The sequence below is a fragment of the Petaurus breviceps genome, unplaced genomic scaffold, assembly GCF_028583685.1.
Source record: "Petaurus breviceps papuanus isolate PSGF00001 unplaced genomic scaffold, PetGlider_PUasm1.0 208, whole genome shotgun sequence".
Classification (NCBI taxonomy): domain Eukaryota; kingdom Metazoa; phylum Chordata; class Mammalia; order Diprotodontia; family Petauridae; genus Petaurus; species Petaurus breviceps.
In genome coordinates this window covers 23771839-23796088 of record NW_027185852.1, presented here as the reverse complement: position 1 = coordinate 23796088, position 24250 = coordinate 23771839, and the positions used below count along the sequence as shown (strand labels likewise).

At 44.9% G+C, this 24250-nt stretch overlaps 2 protein-coding genes across 2 annotated transcripts in view; both read left to right on the top strand.

Moving 5' to 3' along the window:
- The window catches only part of LOC138165341 (sterol carrier protein 2), a 464797-nt gene that overhangs the window by 6336 nt on the left and 434211 nt on the right, over positions 1 to 24250 (top strand). The window lies entirely within an intron of this gene.
- The window catches only part of LOC138165340 (glutathione peroxidase 7-like), a 45781-nt gene continuing 35925 nt past the window's right edge, over positions 14395 to 24250 (top strand). The window contains exon 1 of the mRNA XM_069093560.1: positions 14395 to 14580. Within this exon, the coding sequence (XP_068949661.1) occupies positions 14410 to 14580 (171 nt within the window). The 5' untranslated portion in view covers positions 14395 to 14409. The remainder of the gene's footprint in view (positions 14581 to 24250) is intronic.

Sequence of the window (24250 nt, the reverse complement as noted above, 5' to 3'; positions counted from 1 at the left end):
CTGTGAAAGATGGAATGCTGTGGACAGTTTGGTTAGAACAGAGGGTGCATGAGTGCAGACTTGTCAGAATCGCACTCAGGATAATAGTCAATTGATCTAAAAAGCTGGGTCGGAGCCCGTAGGGGAGTTTGAGTTTTATCATAGAGGGGTTGGAGAGACACTGGGCCTTCATGAGCCCAGGAGAGCCATGGTCAGATTGGTGTCTATTTAGCAGCTCTCAAGGAACTCCCAGTCTAATGGGGGGGGGGGCACATGTAAACAACTAGGTACAAGTAAGATGTAGCAGGATAAATTGGAAATAATCAACAGAGGGAAGGTCCTGGGATTAAGGGGCCTTGGGAAAGGCTTTTGGCAGAAGCCCTTGGTCTTTAGCTGTTGAGAATGCTTTTTTTCCTTGTCAGAAGTCATCGGTATCATCTTTGGTCTAGTCCGTTCTTTCCATGAAGGAGTTAAGCTCTTTCACCAGCTCCTGGTCAACTGGACCATGTGGTGGGATCATCTCACAGAATCACAAATGTCCCCATTGGGACAGGTCTTGACGTGAGGAAGTTCTTACTGACATCAAGCCTGAATTGGCTTCACTCATCCTGGTCCTGCCCTCTGTCTAATTCCTTTCCCATATGATAGCCCTTGGGATACTTGAAGACATCTCTTGTTTCCTCCTGAATCTTCTCTTGTTTGTGCTAAATCCTCTTACTTCCTTCAACAGGTCTTCATGTGACCCAGACTTCAGGCACCTCCCTGAACTGGTTGCCCTCCTTTGAATACTCTCCAGCTGATCTAAACTGTTGTACCCAGAACTGGACACAAATTCCATATGTGATCTAAGGATCCCTGGAGCTTGTACCCCTCTTAATACAGCCCAAGGTCTCGTTAGCATTTGTTTTAGTAGTGGTTATCTCATATTGAGCTTGTAGTCAACAAAAAGCCAAGGATTTATTTCAGAACACCCAGTGTCTGACCATGCCTCCCCCATCTTGTATTTGGGAAATTAATTTTTCTTCTCTAAGTAAAAGACTTTACATTTATCCCTTTTGAATTACATCCCACTAGATTCAACCCAATACTCCAGGGGTAGGGAACCTGGGGCCTCATGCAGCCCTCTAGGTCCTCAAGGGCTGCACTTGAGGACCTAGAGGGCCACAGGTGACTTCAAGGTCCAAGGTTCCCCACCCCTGCTCTAGCCCACCAAGGTCCTTTGGGATCTTGACTCTTATCCAGTATGTTAGTTGTCCCTCCCAGTTGGGCACCATCATTAGATCTGGTGATAATACCATCTATGTCTTTGTGTATCATGTCCCTGATAAAAATACTAAGCAGTTCAAGACTAAGCATAGGTCCTCATAGAACCATTAACGACTATTCTTTGAGTTCAGTCATCCAATCATCCCTGAATCCTTTGGTTTGTCTTATTGTCCAGCCCATGTATCTCCATCTTCTCCTTATGAGATATCAAAAGTTTGGCTAAAATCTAGGTAAACTATATCCACAATGCGCCCTCCATTTACTAGCTTAATATTTCTGTCATTACAGGAAATGAAATCGATCAAGTTCTTGATGAAATCATATTTATGCTTTGTAATCACTGTCTCTCTTTCTAGATGGTCACCAACTATACTTCAGCGATATGCTCTAAAAATTTCCCAGAAATCAAAGCCAAGCTCCCTAACTTAGAGTTTTTGGACTCTGATCTTTTCCTTTTTATTTTCCTTGAAAATCAGGACACTTACCCTTCTCCATCTTGTGGTCTCTCTCCCATTGTCCATGATCTTTCAAATATTCCTGAGAGTGGTTCAGTAATTACACCTGACAGTTCTTTCAAGACCCAAGGATATCATTCATCTGAGCCATCAACCACAACCAGTCTCTCATACTGATTTATTTCGGTTATCAACTTCCTGGCATTTTTGTTCTGTTGTCTTCAGCATGTCATAGGAATATAAATTTTTAAGATCTTCCCTGTCTCTAGGTTAAGTGCACCTGGAGCTTGTGGCGGGAGGCTTGTTTTTCAGGAGATACTTTGTGATTGGGCAGTGGGTCAAGAATATTGTTACATTCTCTGAGCCAGGAGAAGCCTATATAAACCCTGATTTGAGGCTTTGTTTTGGGGCTTACTTTGAGAAGTGTTCTGTGATTTGACCAGCTGAAACTCTGGGCAGCTGTTGAGAGCCCCCTGGCATTGAAAACCCAGATGTTGATGCTTCCCTCTCTGGTAACTGTGATTTGGTATGAATGCATGTAATGGTTGGACAGTTTGGAAGCCTGTCTGCTGAAATGTTCTTGTAACTTATGCTTGTAACCTCTGTATATTCTGAAGTTCAGGGTGCTGACCTTTTCCCCCTGAACTAGGTAAACGATATATGTTTGATTGATTAAAGTAAGCTTGTTAACCCATTTTGAGTTGCTTTCCTTTAGCAAAGCAGACCTAAGAACCTGTATTGGCAGCCACCCTGGGGATGCTGGGGTGCTTGCCATTACATAGCACAAAGGTCATTCTCATTAAGCAAAGGTCCTATCTCTTCTTTGATTCTCCTATTTATCCCAATATAGCTTAAAAAAACTTTTTAAAAAAAGTCTTTGCTTCTGTCAGCATCCTCAGATCATTCTGAGCTTTTTTACATTTCTCATACTATTACAGAATTGTACCTTACTATCAACTGTCTATGCCCTGATCTCACTTCCATTTTCCTTACATTTCTTTTAAACATCTAGAATGATTGGTGAGTTCCTAGAGCATCGACATCCATATCTTTAGACAAATCTCATTTCCTTCCTCATTGGAATTATTTCCTTTAGTGTCTTCAGAGTTTCAATTTGAGCATCTTCTATCCTTCTTGGCTAACATCACCTATAGAATCTGATACATGAGATTCTACCTATTTTTCCTCTGAAAAATTTCCTGATTCCCCCTTACTGCTAGTGCCTTCGCTCTGTTGATTATTTACAGTTTATCTGGTATATATCTTGTTTATTCATAGTTTTTTGTATGTTATCTTCACCATTAGACTGTAGACTTCTTGAAGATAGGAACCGTCTTCACTTTTTCTTTGTATCCCTGTCCTCAAAATGGTCCCTGTCCTCAACGGGCTCATGTATTAACGGGAGAGACAATATGTGGAGAAGTATATACAAGATGCATTCATAACAGGGGTGGGCCAACTATGCCCAGTCTTTTTGAGCATGTGCAGAGTACTTGGTTGATGTAATCCTCACATGTACTTTGGAATATGCACAGACCTTCTATCACTGGTTTCAGTGTGCTAGCCATATGAAGAGGAGCCTTTGTGATTGGCCACATAGCTGGAACTGGAGGGGGGGAGGGGTGAATTGAGAAGGCACTAGCCCATGGAAACCAGTCCTTCTTTGGCTGACTCTTTCAGAACTGGTGGCATTCTGGTGAGAGAACAGAGAAAGTGCTAGGAGGGGAAAGGCTTCAGGATGACAGGCAGCACATGAATATGGACTTTACTTCTTGGTCTTGGTGTTCATTCTTTCTATTTTAGATGAAGTGTATTAAAGATGCTTATGACCTCATGAGCTTCTAGAGGTTAGGAAAGTGATCTACCTACCCAAGGCCGAGGAGTGGGATCCTTGCTAGATTTTGCAATAAGTCTAACATAGGGGCATTGACGTGAGGAATGGCCATTGGGACACCACCTGTTGGTAACTAAGACACAGATTCAGCCAATGGTGATACCACTTTTGTTCATGACCTTGTTGGAACCAATGCCATGCAAAAACGACTCCCCTCAGAGACCTACTGAGAATGGTAGGCAAAGCAAAGCAAGGCAGCAAGCATTTAATAAGGGCTTGCTATATGATAGGCACTATGCTGAGTGCTAAGGATACAATATAAGCAAAAATATAGCCCCTGTACTCAAGGAGCTAATGTTCTAATGAGGTACATACACAAAAGGGAGTTTAAAGGAAACAAGGTGAAGGAAGGTACCTATGCTAGGGAATGTTGTCAAAGTCCAGAAAGGCAGAATTCAAACCAGGAGAGGAATGAAGATTGGTTAGCCTGGACACCCTCTCAAAATGGAGGCCCCAGGAAGAAATCACCAATAGGAGAGGGGGGTTGGCATGGTAGAGAGGTGTTCTAGGGTGAGATCGCAGCTAAAGCACCATGATGGCAAGGTTCAGAAAGTCAGAAACAAAGCTGGGACGGGAATCCACCAATCAATCAACTCACATCATCAAGCAGCTGACAGGATTTGAAGGATCACAGGGAGAAGCTGGTGGTGTGTGTCAGGCAGATGTTGTGCAGGAGATGGCATGGGGTGGGTGAGTTCCTCTGTAACAAAGATATGGAATACGCCCCGTACGTACTGGATGACTCTAAATTCCATTCTCATGAGGATGAAACTTCCTTAATCAGAGTTTATCCAGAAAAAAAGTACCAGCTATGACTATTCCTGCTTTAGATCAGGACCAAGGGGCCATGATTCTCTATACCTAAGCAGTGGTTCCCCAGACTACAGCTCTCCCTTTGCCTCAAACTGAAACCACTGATGATCTATGTGTAATGTGTGTGCATGTATATGTGTGTGTCAACCAAGTTGCTTTCTGCTTGGAATCTGTAATCTAAATTGACTTAGTGTCTTGGGAAATTTTAAAAATAACTTTTTTAAAGGAAAAACTACATACCATGAATGGTTTAAAACAGAGTGTGCCCTCCTACTCACTTGGGGAGGAAAAATATTTGTAATTCTATTCTTGCTATATCTTCAAAGTAAAAATCCCTTTGTAAAAGATAATATATGTTAATTGGTTAAATGGAAGTGGGGAATTCATCACTGGTAGATAAAAGTTGTATGTGTGGGGGGGGGGGAGACACACTAGAATGAGTCCTCAAGCCAATAACATTAGAGAAAAATACCTGCAACACCTCACGCAGTACCCCTAGGACCTTGAGGGGAAATCTGGCCTCACTTTTGGAGTGTGAAGGCACAGCAATATTTACACATATGAGATAATATTTGTATAGTGTTTCATAAACCTTAAAGCATTATGTAAATGTTAGATATTGTTATTGTTGTTATTGTTATATATGCCCAAAATACAAAGAGAAGGCAAATGATTAGAGGAGAAGGCTCCAGCAGTTGGGGTATTATAGCTGAATTCCTAGGGTATCACTACCTGTGAGTGACTTCCCTCTACCCCCAATCAACAGTCCTTGATGACTCCTAAGCACCAATTCTACAATACCAGAGTAGGCAAAGTAGTCATTCACACCAACACACTAGTATATAATGTGTTGCAGACCTTCTACAAAATACACCATGACCCCCTCATAAAGTCAGCAACAGGACTTGAAGAAAATATGTGGGGTCACTTTAACACAAGCACAGACTGCTTTCCTGAATCAAAGGGCTTGGATTGCCAGGATGATTTACACTGGAAAAAAAACTGCTGCCAAATTACTGGAGACTCTGAGGGGAAAAAATTCTCAATGCTACCAGTATAAGCAACTTAAGCAATATAATTTACTGCTACTCACTTTTTGCAGTAGCAAAAAAAAAAAAAGCGAGTGCCTATTGATTGCTGAATGTTTGAATAAACTGTGGCATATTAATGCCCTGTCATATTATTCCACTCTATAAGAAATGACAACTATGAGGAATTCAGAGAAACACAGGAAGATATGTATGAACTGATGCAGTAGGAGATAAGAACAATAAACACTGTTTGCAATCCTGTAAATGATGCTAAAAAGTAGCTAAAATCTGATTATTTGGTCCTAAAAGACAGATGGTGAAACATGTCACCTGCCTTAACTATGATTATAAGGGTAGAATTCAACAGGGGTATATCAGGAAAGGTCTGGTATAAAAATAGAAGCCATTAATAAAAATGTTTCAAAAGGGAAAAAAAAAGATTGCTACTAGTATCAACAATTTACAATTTAAATTTTGTAGCCAAAATCTCCCTCTCCCTCCACCCCAATTTCATTGGATCCCTGTAAATGCCCTATCCAGTACAATGCATTGAATATTCATAAATAACATGAGTTTCCAGGATGAGCCCCCACTGATTTAAGGAGTCTCCCACTCAATCCTACACCCCCACTACTTTGGTCCAATGTGGAAACTAATATTTAGTTTTTTACTCTATTTACTGTATTCTTTCCAAAATGCCAGGGCAATAACCTTAATCAGGTGGAGAAATGTTTCGTTGGAACAGAATTACAATAAATACCAGAGAAGGAAAATCAAGCAATAGAAACCTTCTCAGTCCAATACATAAATGAGTGTCCTTGCTTATAGGCTCCCAAAATGTTCTAGTTTAATCTGCCTTTAATCCCATCTAATAGCCTCCAGCATTTGGAGGAAGCAATCAATTGTTTCTAAGGCGTGTGCCCAATGGGAAAATGCTTAGGTTTCGGTGCCTTGAATTGTGGCTCCTCCTTAGGAACTGGCAAGGGCATTTGGCAAAGCCTCTGCCTTGGCTCGTTCTGGGGTTCCCAGATCTTGCTGGATCTGGGAACACCATGGCAGTCTTGCTCCATGGGACTCCTCTGCCCAAAGTTTGGCTGGTACTTTCTGTGTACTTTTGCGTATTGGCTGGTCCACCTTTTAAACCGCCCACTTCTCCTAAGACTTCCCACCAATCAGAGTCTGTGACTCATTGTGCAACCACCTGCACCCAGACATAGGGCCCCCTGGGAAATGGAGTCCTGGAAAGCTCTCCCAATGAGAGTTGCTCTCTGGGCTCCAAGCATTATGGGGGATGTAGTCAGATGGACCTGTCCCATCTGTCCCATCTGTTAACAGAGTCATAACAAGGAATTTCAGCACTTGGGACAAATAAAGTTGAATTAAGGAGGTTTGGGGGAGGGGCTGTCTAAGGTATGAAGGCTGAGACAGACTAGAAGCAGAGGTCTTTGGGGGAGACTTTCCTCTGATTACTACCTAGCTGGAGGAAACTGAGCAAAGTGTGGTTTGGTAATATTCCTTGTAGGAGCAGATTCAGCAAGTGTTCATGGAGCCAGTGAGCTAGCAGGCATATGGATGTCAGGAGAAAAAGAGAGTAGCCTTCCCCTCAGGGAACTTATAATCTAATTCAAATTCAGTGTCTGCCCAGAGGGAGAAGGAGAGGGCTAGAGTTAAAGGTTTGAGCAGAGAGGAGAAAGTTTGGAACAGCTGCATTAGGAATGTGTTAGGGAGTCAAAGATGAATAAAAGGATTATTGTACAGCAGTGAGAAGCCTGCTGAGGTGAGAGAACATGAATTTTCAGGGGACCCGGTCAGTATGAGTTCATAACTTTCTTCTTCAATCAATATTGAGTTAATATTCTTTTCTTTCTTATGCATCCTCCCCATCACTCCCCTCTGGCTCCACTCCTTCCTTCCCCTCTCCCCACCAAAGAACTTTACCTTGTAACAAATAATTACCTTCAAGCAAAATAAATCAACGTTATCCTGCCTAAATATCTATTCCTAATTCTTCACTATAGTCCACTACCTCTCTGCCAAGAGGCAGGAGACATGCTTCCCAGTCAGCTCTCTGGACTCATGTTTGGCCATTGCCTTCATCAGAGTTCTTCAGTCTTTTGATACATGTATTTCCTTTGCTTTATTGTTGTCATTGTGTAAGTTGTCCTGGTTCGACTTCCTTTGCTCTGGGTCAGTGCATCCAATTCTTCCTTGGTTTCTCTGAATTCTTCACATTAGTCTTTCTTTATGGCTCAAGAATATCCCATAATATTCTCATCTCAGAATTCAATCAACCATTCCCAAATCAGTGGTTGTCTGTCGACTTTCCTTCTATTCTTTACTACTACAAAAAGCTTCATGACTTCTGTTGTCTAAGCAGTTGCACTGTAGGAGCAGAGAAGGTACCTGGTGCCTCAGGACTGGTATTTGTAGAAGTCCTTTTTTAGAGGAAAAAACATTACTGTTAGTGGTATAAACACTGTATAATTGAAAACATCAATGAAGCCAAGACCTCCTTTTCCTTCCCTCCCCCAGTTTCAAAGGGATAAGGGACCATGCAATCATAGATTTAGACTTGCATAGATCTAGAACAAGAAGAGACCAGAAGACATCTAGTCCAACCCTTTCACTTTTCAAAGGAATAAACTGAGGCTCAGAGAGAGTGAAGTAATTTGTCCAAGGTCACATAAAGAGTAAACATCAAAGATGAGATTTGATCCTGGGATCTTTGACTTCAGAGGCCACAATGCTTCTACTGCATGGACCCTCCTCTATTTAAAGGTGGAGGACAGTGCCTGATTGAAACAATTAATTATAGAGTCAATAATCAAGATTTTGAAGGGAATGAAGTGAAAAAAAATGGACTGGAAGAAGAGGAATTGACCAGTCAGTCAATAAATCAACTAACTGATTCAAGCTATTACTATATATACACCAAGTGTTAGAAATAGAGAAAATCGAAGCAGTCCTTACCCTCAAGAAGCTTATACTCTAACAGGGGAGTTAATATACAGATACCCAAGGATAAACAAAATGCATAACAAACAGGTTCAAGGTTACTGTAGGGGAGAGGGCCCTAGCAATGAGGACAAAAAGCAAGGTCCATCAGAATGAGATTGGGGAAGAGAGGAAAGGACAGTAGACAGGGATCACAGTGAGGAACTTCAGAATGCAGGATCTTGAAAGCCCCTTCAAGGCAGAGAATGTTTTTGTTTTGGGCTTTGCATCTTCTATCACAGTGATAGCACATATTAGGTGCTTAGGAGATGTCTGGTGGACTAAGTCAGTGGTGAGGCAATATGAGCATTCCTGTGGGAAGCTGAGCTGGGTTGGAGACAGAGGTCCTAGGATTTAAAGAGGCTGAGGATCTGAGCAGGTGTGTTTTGGGGGCAGGGGAGGTATCGGGATAGAGAGGCAGCATGGTACAGTAGAAAGGGCATTGGATTTGGGGCCAGAGGACTTGGGTTCAAATTCTGTCTGTACTACTTACCATCTGCATGACCCTAGACCCATTTCATCTCTTTTTGAGTCAGTTTTCTCATCTTTAAAATGAGAAGGTTAGATATCAGATCCTATGGTAGAAAGCTCAGCATAGTACAACACGCTGTCACAATGATTAGCTCTTTTAAGCCTAGTGGGCAATATAGTGGCCCCTAGATCTCCCTGGTTTCCTTCTCTTTGGCTTTTGGGCATTTATTTTAGAAGAACAATTCTGCGTTCAGTCATAATTACTCCAAGACCCTAGTTTGGAAAATTTCTAACACCTAGGCAGAGGTTAGATTCTATGCTTAACCTTATTTTAATATCTTTCTCCATTTAACACCTGACCACTTTGTGGTTGAGGCAAAACAGAAATTACTGGAAACATCTAGGTAACAAAACAGCAGATTATATTATAGTATCTGTGGCTAACAGGCATCAGGATGGGAAATTGGGGAAAGACCAGACCTTTACTTGGGACTTGCTTCAACCTAGATTCTCCTCTCTGTGATACCCATGAAGCCAAGAAGTCTCTCAATATAATCCCTCACTGGTGCAGTCTTTCCTTTGCTCCATGAGATGCTCAGAATCTCTTTTTCCCTGATTCTGAAATAGATTCTCCCTTTAATACTAAGGCTTTAGGTTATGACCTAGTCACTCACACAATGGCTTTGATTGATAGAAGAGGTATATAGGCTGGTTTGAACTCTCCTGATTATTTGACGCCATTTTTTTCAAAAAGTGTTTACAACTAGCCAAGGCACCAGAACCAGGCAGGAGGGTTTTGATCCCACTTTTACAATAAGGTCCCAGATTGAGAGCTGAAAGAAATGTTAGGGACCCAAAGTCCAACACCTTCATTATATAAAGAGGTTAAGTGATTTGCTCAGGGTCATAATGCTAATAATAAGTGGCTGAGGTACAATTAAAGGCAGGTCTTCCTGACTCCAGTTTTAGAGTTTTATTCCCAGTATGAATATTGAAGTCACCAATGGGTTAGAGATCATTTCACTGCCAGATGTGGGAGGCAGTCCTTGAGCAGGGTGCAGAGGGACCTGGAGGTCAGTCAATAGTAGCAATAAACATTGGACAGGGCACAATAATTGGATAGAATAAACTTCAAAGGGTATGTGTGTGTGTGTGTGTGTGTGTGTGTGTGTGTGTGTGTGCGCGTGTGTGTATGGGGGGATGTCTAAAAGTGGCAGCAGAGAACAAGGAATCTGTTGGCTCTTTCCTCCCTGCCCCTCCCCCTCCCCTACCATATGTGAGATAGTAAGAGGAAGCCCCAGGAGAGTGTGGCATGAGGTGGGAGAGAAAACCAGGTTTCTGATGGTGCCAGGATATAGAGGGATGGTGAGAGGAAGGGTTCCAGGGTGAAGGAAAGTCTATTAGTGGAATGGGCACAGTCTGGGGGGCCTCCCTGACCATACCTTCTGACCCTGATCACATCAGAGATCCTGATGATGACCACCCCTTATACTAACAACACATCAGGTGTCCCAGTGGCCAAAGGAGGAAAAAGACTTGGGGAAGATGTTGGGCTGATAGGAAAGAGACTTAGGGAGAGTTTGTCAAGAAAGTGACGTTTGCCTAAACAGGTGGCATTTCTGAATGACAGGGACTAGAGGATCAGAAGGATGTGCTAGCCCTGGGGAAAGGGAGTACCAAGGAGTCAGAAGCTAGTAGCTTATAGACTGCAAGATACCAGCTGGAATGCTGGCAGCCTGGCTGCTTTGGCCGATGGGCTCCCCTTCCATGGTGGCAGTCCCTTAGGTGAGCAGAACAGGTTCCTGCACATAATAGGGGGTCAAATAAATGTGAGCCAAATTATAACCTACTTGAGAGTAGGGGTTGTTTCACTCTCTGCCTGGGACGTAGTAGGGCCTTAATATATTTTTGTATTATATTTTTGCATAATTTGGTATAACATGTTTGCTGATTGTTTGAATTCAAATATTCCAGGCTCGAACAGGTCTGGGGGGAGGAGCAGCTTTTTCTTCCATCACCCAGTACCTCCTTGCATCCATCCCCACTCCCTGGATTGAATGTGCCCCAAGAAGGGCTGCAGCTAAGTCACCCTTTGCCCCATTTCCCCTGTCTTGGGAGAAGTCAGAGGAAGGGCTAGGAATGTCCTCTTCACTCTTGGAAAAGACAGTTGAAGCAACGGATGCTGCCAATTTGGCCTAATTAAGCATAGTCATGGAGACCCCAGGGCCATGCTGAGCTCAGAAACACACCAAAAATTGGATAGAAACTTCTTTGAAAATAGCACGCAAAGAAATAGCAGGATGAAAACTGAATAGGATTCACTATGAAAGAGGATTCACTTCAACTGCCAGGCACCGAGCTAGACTATGGGGATAGAAAGCTGCCCAGCCCCTGCCCTCAAGGAGCTTATGTTCTATTGGGAAGGGAGAGAAATGGAATGTACACAGCCAGGTCAGCACAAAAGAGAGGATGGATGACAGTAGGGGAGATCAGAACCAAAGAATGTCAGCTTAGAAGGGATGTTAGCTATCCTTGGGATCCTTATATATACCCTAATAATGCACATGAGGAAACTAGGACTAAGAAAAGGGGAAATGACTTGGTCAAGGTCAAACAGCCTGCAGGTACTCCAGTCTCATGATTCCCAAGCTGGGCCTCTTTCCATTAATGCTTTTAGGACTGGGTGATATCAGTCAATAAATGCTTTTTTATTAAATATTTCCTGTGAGATTTGAATCAGATTCAGTATTTCGGGAGTGGCAAAGACAAATCAGGTGATGATAAGTGAATGATATCTTGAGATAAGCCGGGGAGACAAGACATTTCAGGACCTCTGAGTTTGAAGGGACCTCCTAGGTCAGATAGCACTATCCACACCCAAACATAAATCTTTCCAACTATATCCCTACCAAATAATAATCCAGCCTGCATTGGGAGACCCCAGTGATGGGGAGCCCAGTACCTCCTGAGGCACTCCATTCCTTTTTGAGACAACTCTCATTGTTGTGGGAAGTTTTTTCCTTACATTGAGCCAAAATTTGCTTCTCTGTAACTTCCCCCCATTGTTCCCAGCTCTGCCCTCTGGGGCCAAGCAGGAGGCTGATTCCCCTTCCACACGACAGGCCTTCAGAAACTTAAAGAGAGCGTGTTCCCTTCTTCCTCTCCGCCCCACCCCCAAGTCTTCTCATCCCAGTTCCTTCAGCCAAGTGACACAGCTTTCACGATCGCAGTCACCCTTCTCTGGACGTGCCCCATTTTATCGACGTCCTTCCAGAAATACAGCGCCCCAAACTCAACAGAAAACTCCCAGCAGGATCTGACTAGGGCAGCTTACAGCAGAGCGACTGCTTCCCTAATTCTGGACACTATGCCTCTCTCAACACAGGCCAGGATGAAATGAGCTGCCTTGGTTGCCATACCCCACTAAATCCAGTGTGACACCATCCTTCTAAGGACCTGCTCATTTCTGAAAGCTTCCCTTGCTTTGCATCAGCTTTGGTGAAGAAAACACCACTTGGACCTGTGGAGGTCTTCAGGTTCTAGTCCAAGTCTCCCAGTCCTTACCAATGAGCTCTAGAATATTTGAGAGTAGGAAGGGACCTCAATGGTCATCTAGAATGATCCATAGTCCCAGGAAGCAATATCCTTTATGTCCACGTGACCCACCAGAAGAGAGTGGATTATGGCTATCCATTTAGCAAACATTTATCATTCACATACATTTATTAGATAGACACTGGCAAAGAAATGGAGTTTATATAACACATGGTCCCCGGAGCTTATAGCCCAGTAGTCATTGAATGCTTATCTAATCCTATTGCTTTTACAAATGAGTAAACAGAAAACTGGGATGGAGAATAATATTCCCAGATGAAGAAACTGAGGCTGAACACAGGGAATTCACTTTTGTGGTTATTTTGGATGAATGAATGAATCCAATCTGGCCAAAGCACAGTTATCATGGCAGTATCCTATAAAGGCCTCTTTTTCAGTCTAAAGGGGACTGGAAGACCAGAGAGAGGGCTGATTTCTGATCCTGGGTCACTAATTAGTTTTGTGACCTTGAGCAAATCATTTCTCTGGGACTCAGTTTCCATTTTCTCTCTCTGTGTCCCAGTTTTCTCCTTTGTAGTGGGCTGGAATGTCTTTAAGATGCCTGCTAGTCCTAAGATTCTACATTCTATGTTTTGACATTTTCATGTTCAAAAGCATCCTCCAGTTTGAGTGTCCCATACTCTAAAGTCCCTCTTAGCTCTGGAATTCCCTTGTAAAGTCCTGTCAAATTCTGACATTCATGTGGAAAGAGAAGACTTATTGTCGTGGAATTGCTCTGGGCAGAACCCAACCCTTGTCTGCCCTTGGTAGCACAAGACCTTGTGGGAATGGAAAAGGAGACAGGTGGGAACAATCACCGGCCTTGGAATCAAAAATACCTCAGTTTGAATCTTGGACCAGTCACTTCCTAGCCACAAGACGATGGGCAAGTCAAATGCCCCTGCTGAGACCTTCATCCTTCTTGGGGGGTGGCTTTGAGTTCTACAAGCTTCTGCCATTAGAATGCCAACTCCTTCCAAGCATCGGAAAGGGACCTGAGAGGTCCTCTTGTCCCAGACTTTCATTTGACAACTGAGGAAAGGACAACCCAGAAAGGGGAGGGGCCCTGCTCAGGACCACACAGGGCATCTGGGTCAGAGCCTGTCTGTCGGCACCAAGTCCAGTTCTCTTACCACCACACACCCTGGATAACTCCTTTAGACAGCAAGGGCTGAAGCCCGAAGCCGAAGCCGGAGCAACCGATGGAAGGGAGGAGCTGCCATGGGCCCCAGTGTGGGGAGGTACCACCGGATGTAATGGCTGCTTGTGAAGTTTCACGGTGGAAATCCTCAAAAAGGAACGTCGAGGAACACTGCATCCCACCAAGCACTGGTCACTGCCATTACCATGTTTCCTAGAAGTGGGATGCCTGGGAAAAATTCAGAGTCAAGGGATTAGAGTTCCAATCCCAGTTTTGCCATTTACTCTCTGTAAATGACCCTGATCAGCTTAGTTCTCCTGTGTGGGTCTCTGTTTCCTCATTTGTAAAATGAGGGGTCTGGCCTATCAGATCTCTTGCACTTCCTTTCTAAAATCTCATGATCCTGTGACCTGGGTTTAAACCCAACTCTACTACTTATTAGCAAGATAACCTGAGGCGAATCCCTCCACCTTCCTGGGCCTCAGTTTCCTCCTCTGTAAATGAGCCATGGCAGCCCCTCCAAGTGTACGATCAGCCTGGGGCTCTTTGTCCGGGCTCCCACCAGGCCCTGGCCAGCCCTGGCGGGGGACTCCCCATTCGCTGCCCTCGGACTTAAACTTAGTGCACGGGCCCCGCGAGCGCTCGGGCCTTGGCGGGGAGGGGGGGCAGCGCCACGCAGCCCAGCCCGAGCCACCGCCTCCTGCGCTCCTCCTCCTACCCGGCCCGGCCCGGCCCGCCAGCCCTCCCTGCTGCAGCGCCCCGAATTGAGCCATGCTCGGCCGCCAGACTCCCTGCCGCCCCCTCCCCCTCGCCCCCCTCCTCCTCGCCCTCCTCTTCCTGGCCTCCCCGGCCACTCCGGGGCCCAAGGAGAGTGACTTCTACAACTTCAAGGTAGTCAATATCAGGGGCAAGTGGGTGTCTCTGGAGAAGTACCGCGGCTCGGTAAGTGCGTGGGGCACCGGAGCGTTCACCATCCGCCCCCGCCCCACCCCACCCCACCCCTCCCACTCCGAACTCTCCCTGGCCCCTGGCTTCAGGCCCCAACTCCGAGGGGCCCAGGCCGGCTCTGCGGCAGGGGCATGACTGCGGAGGACTCGGGCCCAGCCCCAAGATCCAGACAGGATGAAGGGGACTACGGGGGAGGGGGCGGAGGAGGGGGGATGGGCGCGCCTCTCGAGTGGCTGGAATCCGGCTCGGATTTCCCCCCAAAGCGGTAGAACTGCTTAGAGCCCTGGCCTCCTGAACTCTTCTCGGTTAACTGCCCGGCCCTCTCCCACCGGCCTCCCTTGGCCGGCCAGCAGCGGTGAAGTCTACGTGGCACGCCCCCGCCCCGGGAAGGGACTCAGCCCCATTCCCACCCCCAGAGTTTCCAAGGGGGTTAAAGACCGGGGATGTAAGGAAAAGGGCCCTCAGGCCTCACTCCACCACGGCCTTGGTCTCCTCGGGAGGGCCTAGGGGCTGGCCTCTCTCTGAACCTCAGTTTCTCTATCTGTCAGATGGAGGTGCTGCTTCCTACCCCACCACTCCCGCTCACAGGGTTACTGGGAGAATGAAGAGAGAGACACATTTGTGCCAAGACTGCATTGTCCAGTTAGTGGGCAGATCACTGCGATGAAAACCAGGAGACCAACTTTGGCAGAGACCAAGCTGGTTATCTGGTCCAGTCATTTTTCCTCTTTCCCAGTTTTCATTTCTTCATTTGTACAGTAGGAAACACCTCACTGGGCTGTCCTGGATGCAGATGGCTTGCACTGGGCAGCCAGGGCCCTGGCATGGGGGGGGTGGGGAATGATGCTCAGGTAGAGCACCAGAAGGAGCTGGTGCTGCTCTCACAGTGTTAGACACAGTCCAGGCTGGAGAGGCCCTCCAAAACCAGCTAGTCTGGACCCTGGGCATACTGGAGCAAGACTCCTTCTATGCGGTGGAGAGCAACTGGTCATCCAGCCACTGCTTGAAGGCCTCCTGTGAAGGGAAAGCCCCTGGAAGTATGGGGCAAGCAGTGTGTGCCATGGAGGGACGCCTCTGAGCAGAAGGATTTCTTTCCTGATATCCACCTAAATCAGGGCGGCAGCTTCACTGCTCGGGGGCCCATCGGAACTAGTCTAATCCCCCAGCTGTAGTGGAGGGAGAGAGCTGGGCTTGGAGTCAGGAGGAACTTGGCCTTGGAATCCTGGCTTGGACGAGCAGCTAAGCTGTGGGACCTCCTAACCCAATCTGGTTTAAATCAATCTCATTTGACAAGCAATGTATGGGGTACTTCGCTCAGTGCTGAGCATACAAAGACAAAGCCAAACATTCCCTGCCCTCTTGAAACTTACATTCCACATGCAGCCCAGTCACTAGAAGCATCTAAGCTGGGAGAGAGCCCAGACAGGCACTGGGCTTAACTGAGCCTTGGCAAAAAACACCTAGTGCCTGCCTTCAAGGAGCTCGCATGCAGAATGAAATATGAATTCTATACAAAGTGAATGCCGAATCACAGGGGGAAGAAAGCTAGAAAATGAGGGGATCAGGAGAAGCCTCTTGTAGGAGACAGGGCAGAAGAGCACCAGAGTCAAAGGACCTGGGTTCAAATCCCATCTCTGACATCTCTATGGGACTGGGCAAGGCAAGTAACCTCCCTGGGTCTCCAGCTGTCAAATGGGGGGGGGGTTGGATGAGGGGCCATGTGGGGTTATTTCAAGAAGGGCACAGCTTCCATCAACAAGGAGGTGATCTCCCACTGTCCCTTCCCTGGTCACACAGCACAGTTTTGTGACATTGATGAGCTAGAGGGCCACCAGGGTGGGCAAGTGTCCTGAGTCCGTGTTACATGAGGGTAAGTTGAAGGAACATGATGTGCCTAGCTTGAAGAAAAGAAAAGTCATTTTTGAAAAAAAGAAGTCATTATGGCTTTGAAGGGAGGTTTTGTGGAGGAAGGGTTAGATGGGTTCCCGAATAGCTCCATGAAGTAGAACCAAAAGCTTGAGGCAAGAACTTCTGAACAGAGCTGTCACAAGTGGGATGGGCTACCCTCTGCTCAATGGAGGCATCAGATAGATGTTAGATGGTCACTGCTTGGATACATCCTGATGGAGATTCCTCTCCCACTATAATGTATCCCTTAAGTCTAGATGGCCACCAAGGTCCCTTCTAACTCTCAACTTCCATGACTCGGTGACTTCTGAAGGCCCTTCCCTTTCTAAGAAAGAGTATTGACATCACAAAATATTAGAGCCCCGGGGTCCCCTAGACACCACCTCCTTCCTCCTTCTGAGTTTGACAGAGGTAGAAGCTGAGGTCCACAGGGGTGGTGGCTTTTGCAAATTCATGACAAGCTTGAACCTGGGTCGACCAGAATCTGCCTCTGAGGTCAGCGGTCTTCCCAAGATGCTATGACAGATCAGTCCAATGCAATTTAATTAAATTGGTTTCAACATTTATTCTGAGCCACTCAATAGTACCTGTGCTACCAGCATGGGGTCATCTTGTACGAAGCATCCCATCTTCCCCCTCTGTGTCTTTGCATGGCTGTCCCACCATGCCTTGACTCCTTCCCCCCACCCCCACCTTTGTCTAGACTGTAAACTTCTTAAAGACAGGGACTGCGTGGCTTTGGGCTTTAGATTCCAAGGGCCCAGCACAGTGCCTGACACAAAGCAGATGCCTGCCAATGCTTTTTCTTTCATTCATTCATTCATTCATTCATTCATTCATTCATTCATTCATTCATTCATTCATTCATGTATCTGTTCATTCTTTCAAGTGCCCTTGAAAGGGCAACAACTACGTGTTAGGTGTTGGGGATGCAGAAAACAGGAAGGTTGTGATGAGTGAGCCAAGCCACGGACGCCTTGCTGAGCACTTCCTGTGCTAGAGGTCACACTGGTTAGGTAACCACGGCAGGAGGACCCTGTGGCCAGCTGCCCCAGGCCTGGGCAGAATCCCACAGGGGGCAAGGGTGGGCTAATGCCCTGCCCTGTGCTGTTCTCCTTTGCTTTCTCCCCCATTTCAGAAGCTCAGAGCATCTTAAGGGTAGAAGAGAACTCAGAGATCATCTAGGGAAGCAGTGTAGTAGAGAAGAAAGGATGCTGGTTTGGGATTCGTGGGACCTGGGTTCAAATCCTGACTGCCATTATACTACCTGTGTGACCTTGGGTAAGTCATTTCCCCTCAGTGGGTCTCTGTTTTTTTCATCTGTAAATGAGAGGACTCTGGGGTTCCCTCTAGTTCTAGAGCTAGGAACCTTGCCCAACCCATACTTGAACAAAAATCTCCACTGTGACAATCCCAGCCAACCAAAAAGCATTTATTAAACACCAGCTGTGCAGTGGGAAGCAGAAATACCAAGAATGAAACATTGCTACTCTCAAGGAGTCACATTTTAATGCGATAGACAAGGACATTTATAACTATGTACAGAATAAATACAAATAATTACAAAGGAGTTAAATAATTTGGGAGGGAAAGTCCTAGCTTTTGATCAACAAACATTTAGCTAAGTGCTAGGGAAACAAAGAAAAACAACAATGCAGCCCCTGCCCTCAAGGAGCTCACCTTCAGATGGACGAGACAATATGTAACTAACTAGGTAGATATGAGACCTAGCCCTCATCTCAGAAGACAGCAGCTTTGAGCTGAGTCTTGATGGAAGCTAGGGAAGCTAAAAGGGAAGAGATGTGGAGAAGAGGACGGAAGGCATTGAGAATGGCCAGGGCAAAGGCAGAGATTGGAAATGAGTCCCGTGCGAGGAACAACGATGAGGCCAGTGTGATTGGGTGGCAGAATACATAGACGGGGAGTGGAAGGGGAAGTGGAAAGGTAGGAAAGACTTTAAAACAAACAGGGGACTTCACATTTGATCCTGGAGGTAACAGGGAGCCACGAGAGTTTATTGAGTAAGGGGCAGAGGGTGACATGATCGGATCTATACTTTAGGAAGAATTGCTTTGACAAGCTTCCTGGAGGATTGATTTTAGTAGGGAGAAACTTAGAAGCAGGAAACCAGTTAGAAGGCTGCTGCACTCATCCAGAGAAGAGGAGATGAGGGTCTGAGCTAGGGTTGTGGTTGTATGAGTGTAGACAAAATATACATGAGAGATGTTATGAATGTAGAAAGGAAAAGACTGGGCAATGGATTTGATATGTGAAGTGACTGCAGATAAGAAGGTGAGGATGATGCTGAAGACGCAAACCTGGGTGATGGGGAAGATGGTGGTGCCCTCAATAGTAATAAAGAAACTGAGAAGAGGGAGGATAATGCCTTCTATTTTGCACATGTTGAATTTGAGATGTCTACAAGACATCCAGTTTGGAGAAAACCTTGGGTGAGCATTGCCACAAAATATTAGAGAGGAGAAGGCAATTGTCAGCATCAATGGCTGTCAAGAAGCCAAGAAAGATGAGAACTCAGAAAAGGCCTTGAGATTTGGCAATTGAGGGGTCACTGGTAGCCTTGGAGAGAACATTTTCAGTTGAATAATGAGATCAGAAGGCAGCTTGCAGGAGATGTAGAAGAGGAAGTGAAGGCATCAAGTATAGACCCCTTTCTCAGTCTCCGTTCAAAGAGAAGCCAGAAGATAAAGTAATGAATCTGATAAGACGGGTTGGAGCCAGGTTGTGTAGGGCTTTAAAGCTAAGCAGAGGAGCTTCTGTTTTATTCTAGAGGCAATAGAATTGCTTTTGAGAGTACTATGGTCAGATCTGCACTTGAGGAAAATTACTTTGTCAGCAGTACCTAGGGTATACTGGAGTGGGGAGAGCTTTGAGGCAGGAAGACCAATTAGGAAGCTGTTGCAATAATCTAGGTGAGTGGTTCTGGAGGCCTGGACTAAAGTAGTATCTGTGTGAGCATAAAGAAGGGGACAGATGTGAGAGATGTGTGGACTGAAATGGCCTCCAGCCACTCTTGAATGTTCCCTATGTGAAGGATCCCAGCCCCTCTTGAGGCAGCCCGCTGTATGTTTGGACAACTCTTACAGAGCCTTACCTTACTCTTCTGTTCCAGTACTTCCTCCCCAGCCTCCTTCACCTCCCTTATGTATTCTCATAGCTTTCACCTGGTCATTTCAGTGTTTGAATTTGACAAGAAGATCCTAGGGGAGAGAGAAAGGAATGAATGACTAAAAGTGAAATTTAAGACATGGCAGCATCTGGATGGTGGAGACAATTTGGAAGATTAACAGAACCTTCCAGTGCTCCTCCAATCATACTGGGTTTTTAAAAGGTTGGTTTAGGTCCTCATCCTTACAGGTAATTAATGATTAAAGATGACTTTCTGGGCTAGGGATGGTCATGTTTCTGTCTTCTTCACAGTAGGAGGCTTTCAGATTCCAATTCCAATCAAGGGGATGCATAAACTGGACCTTGCAACCCACTGTGACCTGAAATGGAGACCCTATGAAACTTCACAAGCCACTAGAGTTGCCTCAGGATTCACTAAATTCAACCTGTATCTAAAGCACAAAACCTTTTTATAACATCCCCAAGTGGTCATCCAGTAAGGAAGACCTTCACCTCACAGGGTTCATTCCACTTTTGAAAGGTTTCCCTGTCATTAAATTTAAATTTTATTTTTTGCAATTTCCACCCTCTGCTCCTGTTGTCCTTTGGGGGCTAGGCAGACCAAATCGTATCCATTCCCTCTTCATCCATTAGCCCTTCAAATACTTGAAGAGAGCTACCACATTCCCCCTGAATCTTTTCCAGACTAAACAGTCCAAATTCCTTTAACTGATCCCCAAATGACTATGGAATCCTAACTGTCCTATCTCTGAACCCTTGAAATCTGCTCTCCTATGAAAAAATCAATGGGCATGTTAAATCTACCCAGTGTTCCTCTCCATCGGTATCACAAATTCTAAGATAGAGTAGTCACTTCCCAACATCTCCCATGTAGTCCCCGTCATTTCTACCACAGCAACCAGGTTCCCCCTTGTTGGTGAGAGTCAGAACCAGTAGAGAAATTTCCTTCCCTGGTTTCTCTATCTTTTGAAGGATGAAATTATTATTTATTAAGTCAAGAAATTATTAAATGCTCTGATTTAGGCAGAAAAAGAGCTCCAGCAGATGTCTGGATAACTGAAGTCACCCATCTTATTATATCATGCCTTTATGCCAGCTCTGTGACCTGTTTCCCAAAGACCTTAGCTATTTCTTCTTTCTGCTGGTGGTCCATAATATATATTCAACCAATCATATAATTTCCATTTCTTCCTTTGTTGCTCTCTCCCAAATACTCTCTACCATGTTTTCCCTTTCAGTTCCTAGATTTCCTCATAAGTACATCTTCTTAATATTTATATATCTATGTATGCATGATATATTATAAATCTGATATTAAATTTTCTTAATATATAGTGTTACAAAAAACTTTTTAATCTATTCTGTTACTTTTTAATAAGACATACCCATGGTCTAATGATGGGTCCCATTTAGCCAACTCTCAGTGACACCAAGGATACTGACACTTCATGCCGCTGTATACTATTTGCATATATATACAGATGGATAGATAGATAGATAGATAGATAGATAGATAGATAGATAGATAGATAGATAGATGATAGATAGATAGATGATAGGTCTCTAAGGCTATAGGTTTTATTACTGACCCTTTAAAAAAAATCTATTACCTGTGAACTGCTGGTGTCTTTACTTCTAGCCTTCTAGAACATTCTCTCCTCCCTCTGTCCTTTTCAATTCAATTAGAATTATAAGTCTCCAGACAAATAGATTGTTATCACTCCTTGGTGGGTATACTTCATCCCTGGCCAGAAACCTATCACTTTTGTATTTTAAGCTGTGGTCCAGAATTTCCAATCCCCTTCTCAGACACCATATTTTGAACCAATTGTTTTAAATTTGACTTTCTCATTGGAAACCCTTGCCTTCTATCCCAGAAAGAGCAATGAAAATAGTACCTGTCTTCCTAAAATCTTATTTCTTTTCTGAGCTTTCATCATTTTTAGCAATGCTTTAAAGTCTTCTTCTCAAAAGTATCATTTGTGCCAACACATATCACCAAACATGGGAGAGAGTAGTCCTCTGGTTTGACAAGCCTTCTGAAGTTCTCTTTTACATCTTGAATATATACCAAGAGAAGGAAGCAGACCTCTCTATTTGTGTGATTGGAACAAATGATTGCGTTTGTACCCCTCAGCAGGAAGTTGCTAACTACTAGTCCCCTATTTTTCCTCTGACCCTTATGGTAGCTAGGTATTACTTAAAGTCCTCCAGTGCAGAGGGGTTCAGGTTTTTTCTCTTCAGGAAGTACCTCCTCCTATTACTGAGCTCCAAGTGTCCTTCTCCTTCCCTTTCTGCACTGTGTCACATTCTCCTACCCTCCAACCTCCTGGCACAGATCAAGATGCCTATCTACCTCTTCAGAGAGATAACAGTCACTTGGCCATGGTAGAAATGGAACTACCAGTCCCTGCAAATTACACCTCAATACCTGCTGGGAGTAAGATCCCCACTTCTTGGTTTTTCTTGTTGATAGATCCCCTGGAGACATTTTTTTTTCAAACTGTGGGGGATTTTCATATTAGCTTCATCTACTCTGTTTATAGCTCATATGTGCCTAGTTATTTACACACCATCTCCCCCATTAGAATGTGACTTCCTTGAGGATGGGGATTGTTTTTGCCTTTATTGGTATCCCCAACTCTCAGCACATGGCTTAACATATAACAAACAATTTCTTGCTGATTGACAGGCTTCTCAAAGTGTTCAGACCTTTTCGCCTCCATGTTTCTACTTTGTCAGTACCTTGACATCCATGACCAACTTCCCTTCCCTTATCTTACGATCTAACTTGTTTTCCTTGTTTCCTCAAGATTCTTCTCCTTATGTTCTAGTTCATCGCTTCTTTCTCAAGTCCTCCTTCAGCTTGGGTTCTCAGATTCACAGAATCTCAGTGTGGGAAGGGACCTCAGAGGCCATCTGGCCCAGCTCATACCTGACCAGGAAGCCCTTTTACAACATATGTGACATATAGTCATTTTAGTGTCCACTTGAAGACCTTCCATGAGAAGAAATGCATGATCTCCTGAGGCAGCCTACTTCACTGTTAGCTCTCATCGACATTTTCATTTAAATTTATTTATTTTTAGTTTACAACATTCAGTTCCACAATCTTTTGAGTTCCAAATTTTCTCCCCCTCCTTCTCTCCCCACTCTTGACGTTTTCTTGACATCCAGCCTAATCTGTATCTCCACATCTTGCACCCATCACTCCTAGTTTTGCCCTCTGGTGCCAGGCAGAACAAGTCTGATCCTGCTTCCATAAGAACCCTTCAGGCAGTTAAAGCCCCCTACCACATTCCCCTTGAATCTTCTCTTCCGTATCCTAAACATTCCCAGCTCTTTCTGACATTCCTAGAGAACATGTTCTTGATTCTCCTCCCCATTCTGCATGCTCTATTCTAAATGTACTACAACTTATCTACCTCTTTCTTCAATATGGTGCCCAGAACTGAATGCAATACTCTGTGAACAGCCTGCTCTCTGGTCCTTCCCCTTTAAATCCAACTTATTTTGCTCTTTATTCTCAGATCTCTTTGCCTGAAACTTTCCTTTCCTTCAGCTTAAGGTCAGGCTCTTCCCAGTTCAAGGTCAAGTTCATCTCCTCCAGCTCACATCTGTCTCCTTCACTACTAGCTCTTATCCTTCTTCAGCTCAAGCCTTGCCTTCTCATCTTGAGTCTTCTCTTCTTCTCATCATCCTTCTTCAACTTCTCATGGCCTCCCAAATTTGTTTTCCCCAAACTCCATGTCTGGCCCTTTTCACAATTCTCACCCAGCCACAGGAGACTCTCTGAGAATCTTGCCATCTGCCCTGCTACTGACTCTCTTCACCCCACTGGGAACAGCCACCTTTGGGCTATGAACTCCAGAGACTATGCCCCACCTCAGACTCTGCATTGAGACTCTGCCCTGAGGCTGAGCTGTCCTGATTGGTGAGTGACTGAATGAGTGCAAACTCACCTAACTCACTCTATGTAGCCATCCCAGACCTGGCTCCACATTCCATCCGGCCACAGGAAACCAAGACCTACCCAAGAGGCTTGCTATCATCTGCCCAGCATCTGTACTAAACATAACCCTGCTTCCTCCCCTCACCCTTTGTACTCCTGAATTTCTAAATCTTCTTCAGGGGACACACTGGCACAATAGAAAAGAATCAGAGAACCTGACTTCAAATCCTGCCTCGATCATGACTTATTTGATCTTGGGCAAAACATTTCACCTTTCTGGGTCTCAGTTTTCCCATCTGTAAAATGAAGTGGTTGGACTAGGTGGTTTCTAATGCCCCTTCTAGCCTTGGATCTATGATCTGATCCTGGGCTCAGGAATGATTTGACTGCCTATGGAAGGGCATGATAGTAACTGCCCTCAAGCTCTTCTGATCATCCAGTGACCCAACAGAGCACAGCTGCTTTCTGGCTCCCCTCCCCAATAGGTATTGTTTCCCCCTAGTAGATACTTGATGAGGGCAGGGACTGTCTAGCTTTTGTCTCTGCATTCCCAGCGTTGAGCACAGTGTACATTGTAATCACTTAATGAATTCTTACCCAACCATCCATCCATCCATCCATCCATCCATCCATCCATCCATCCATCCATCCATCCAT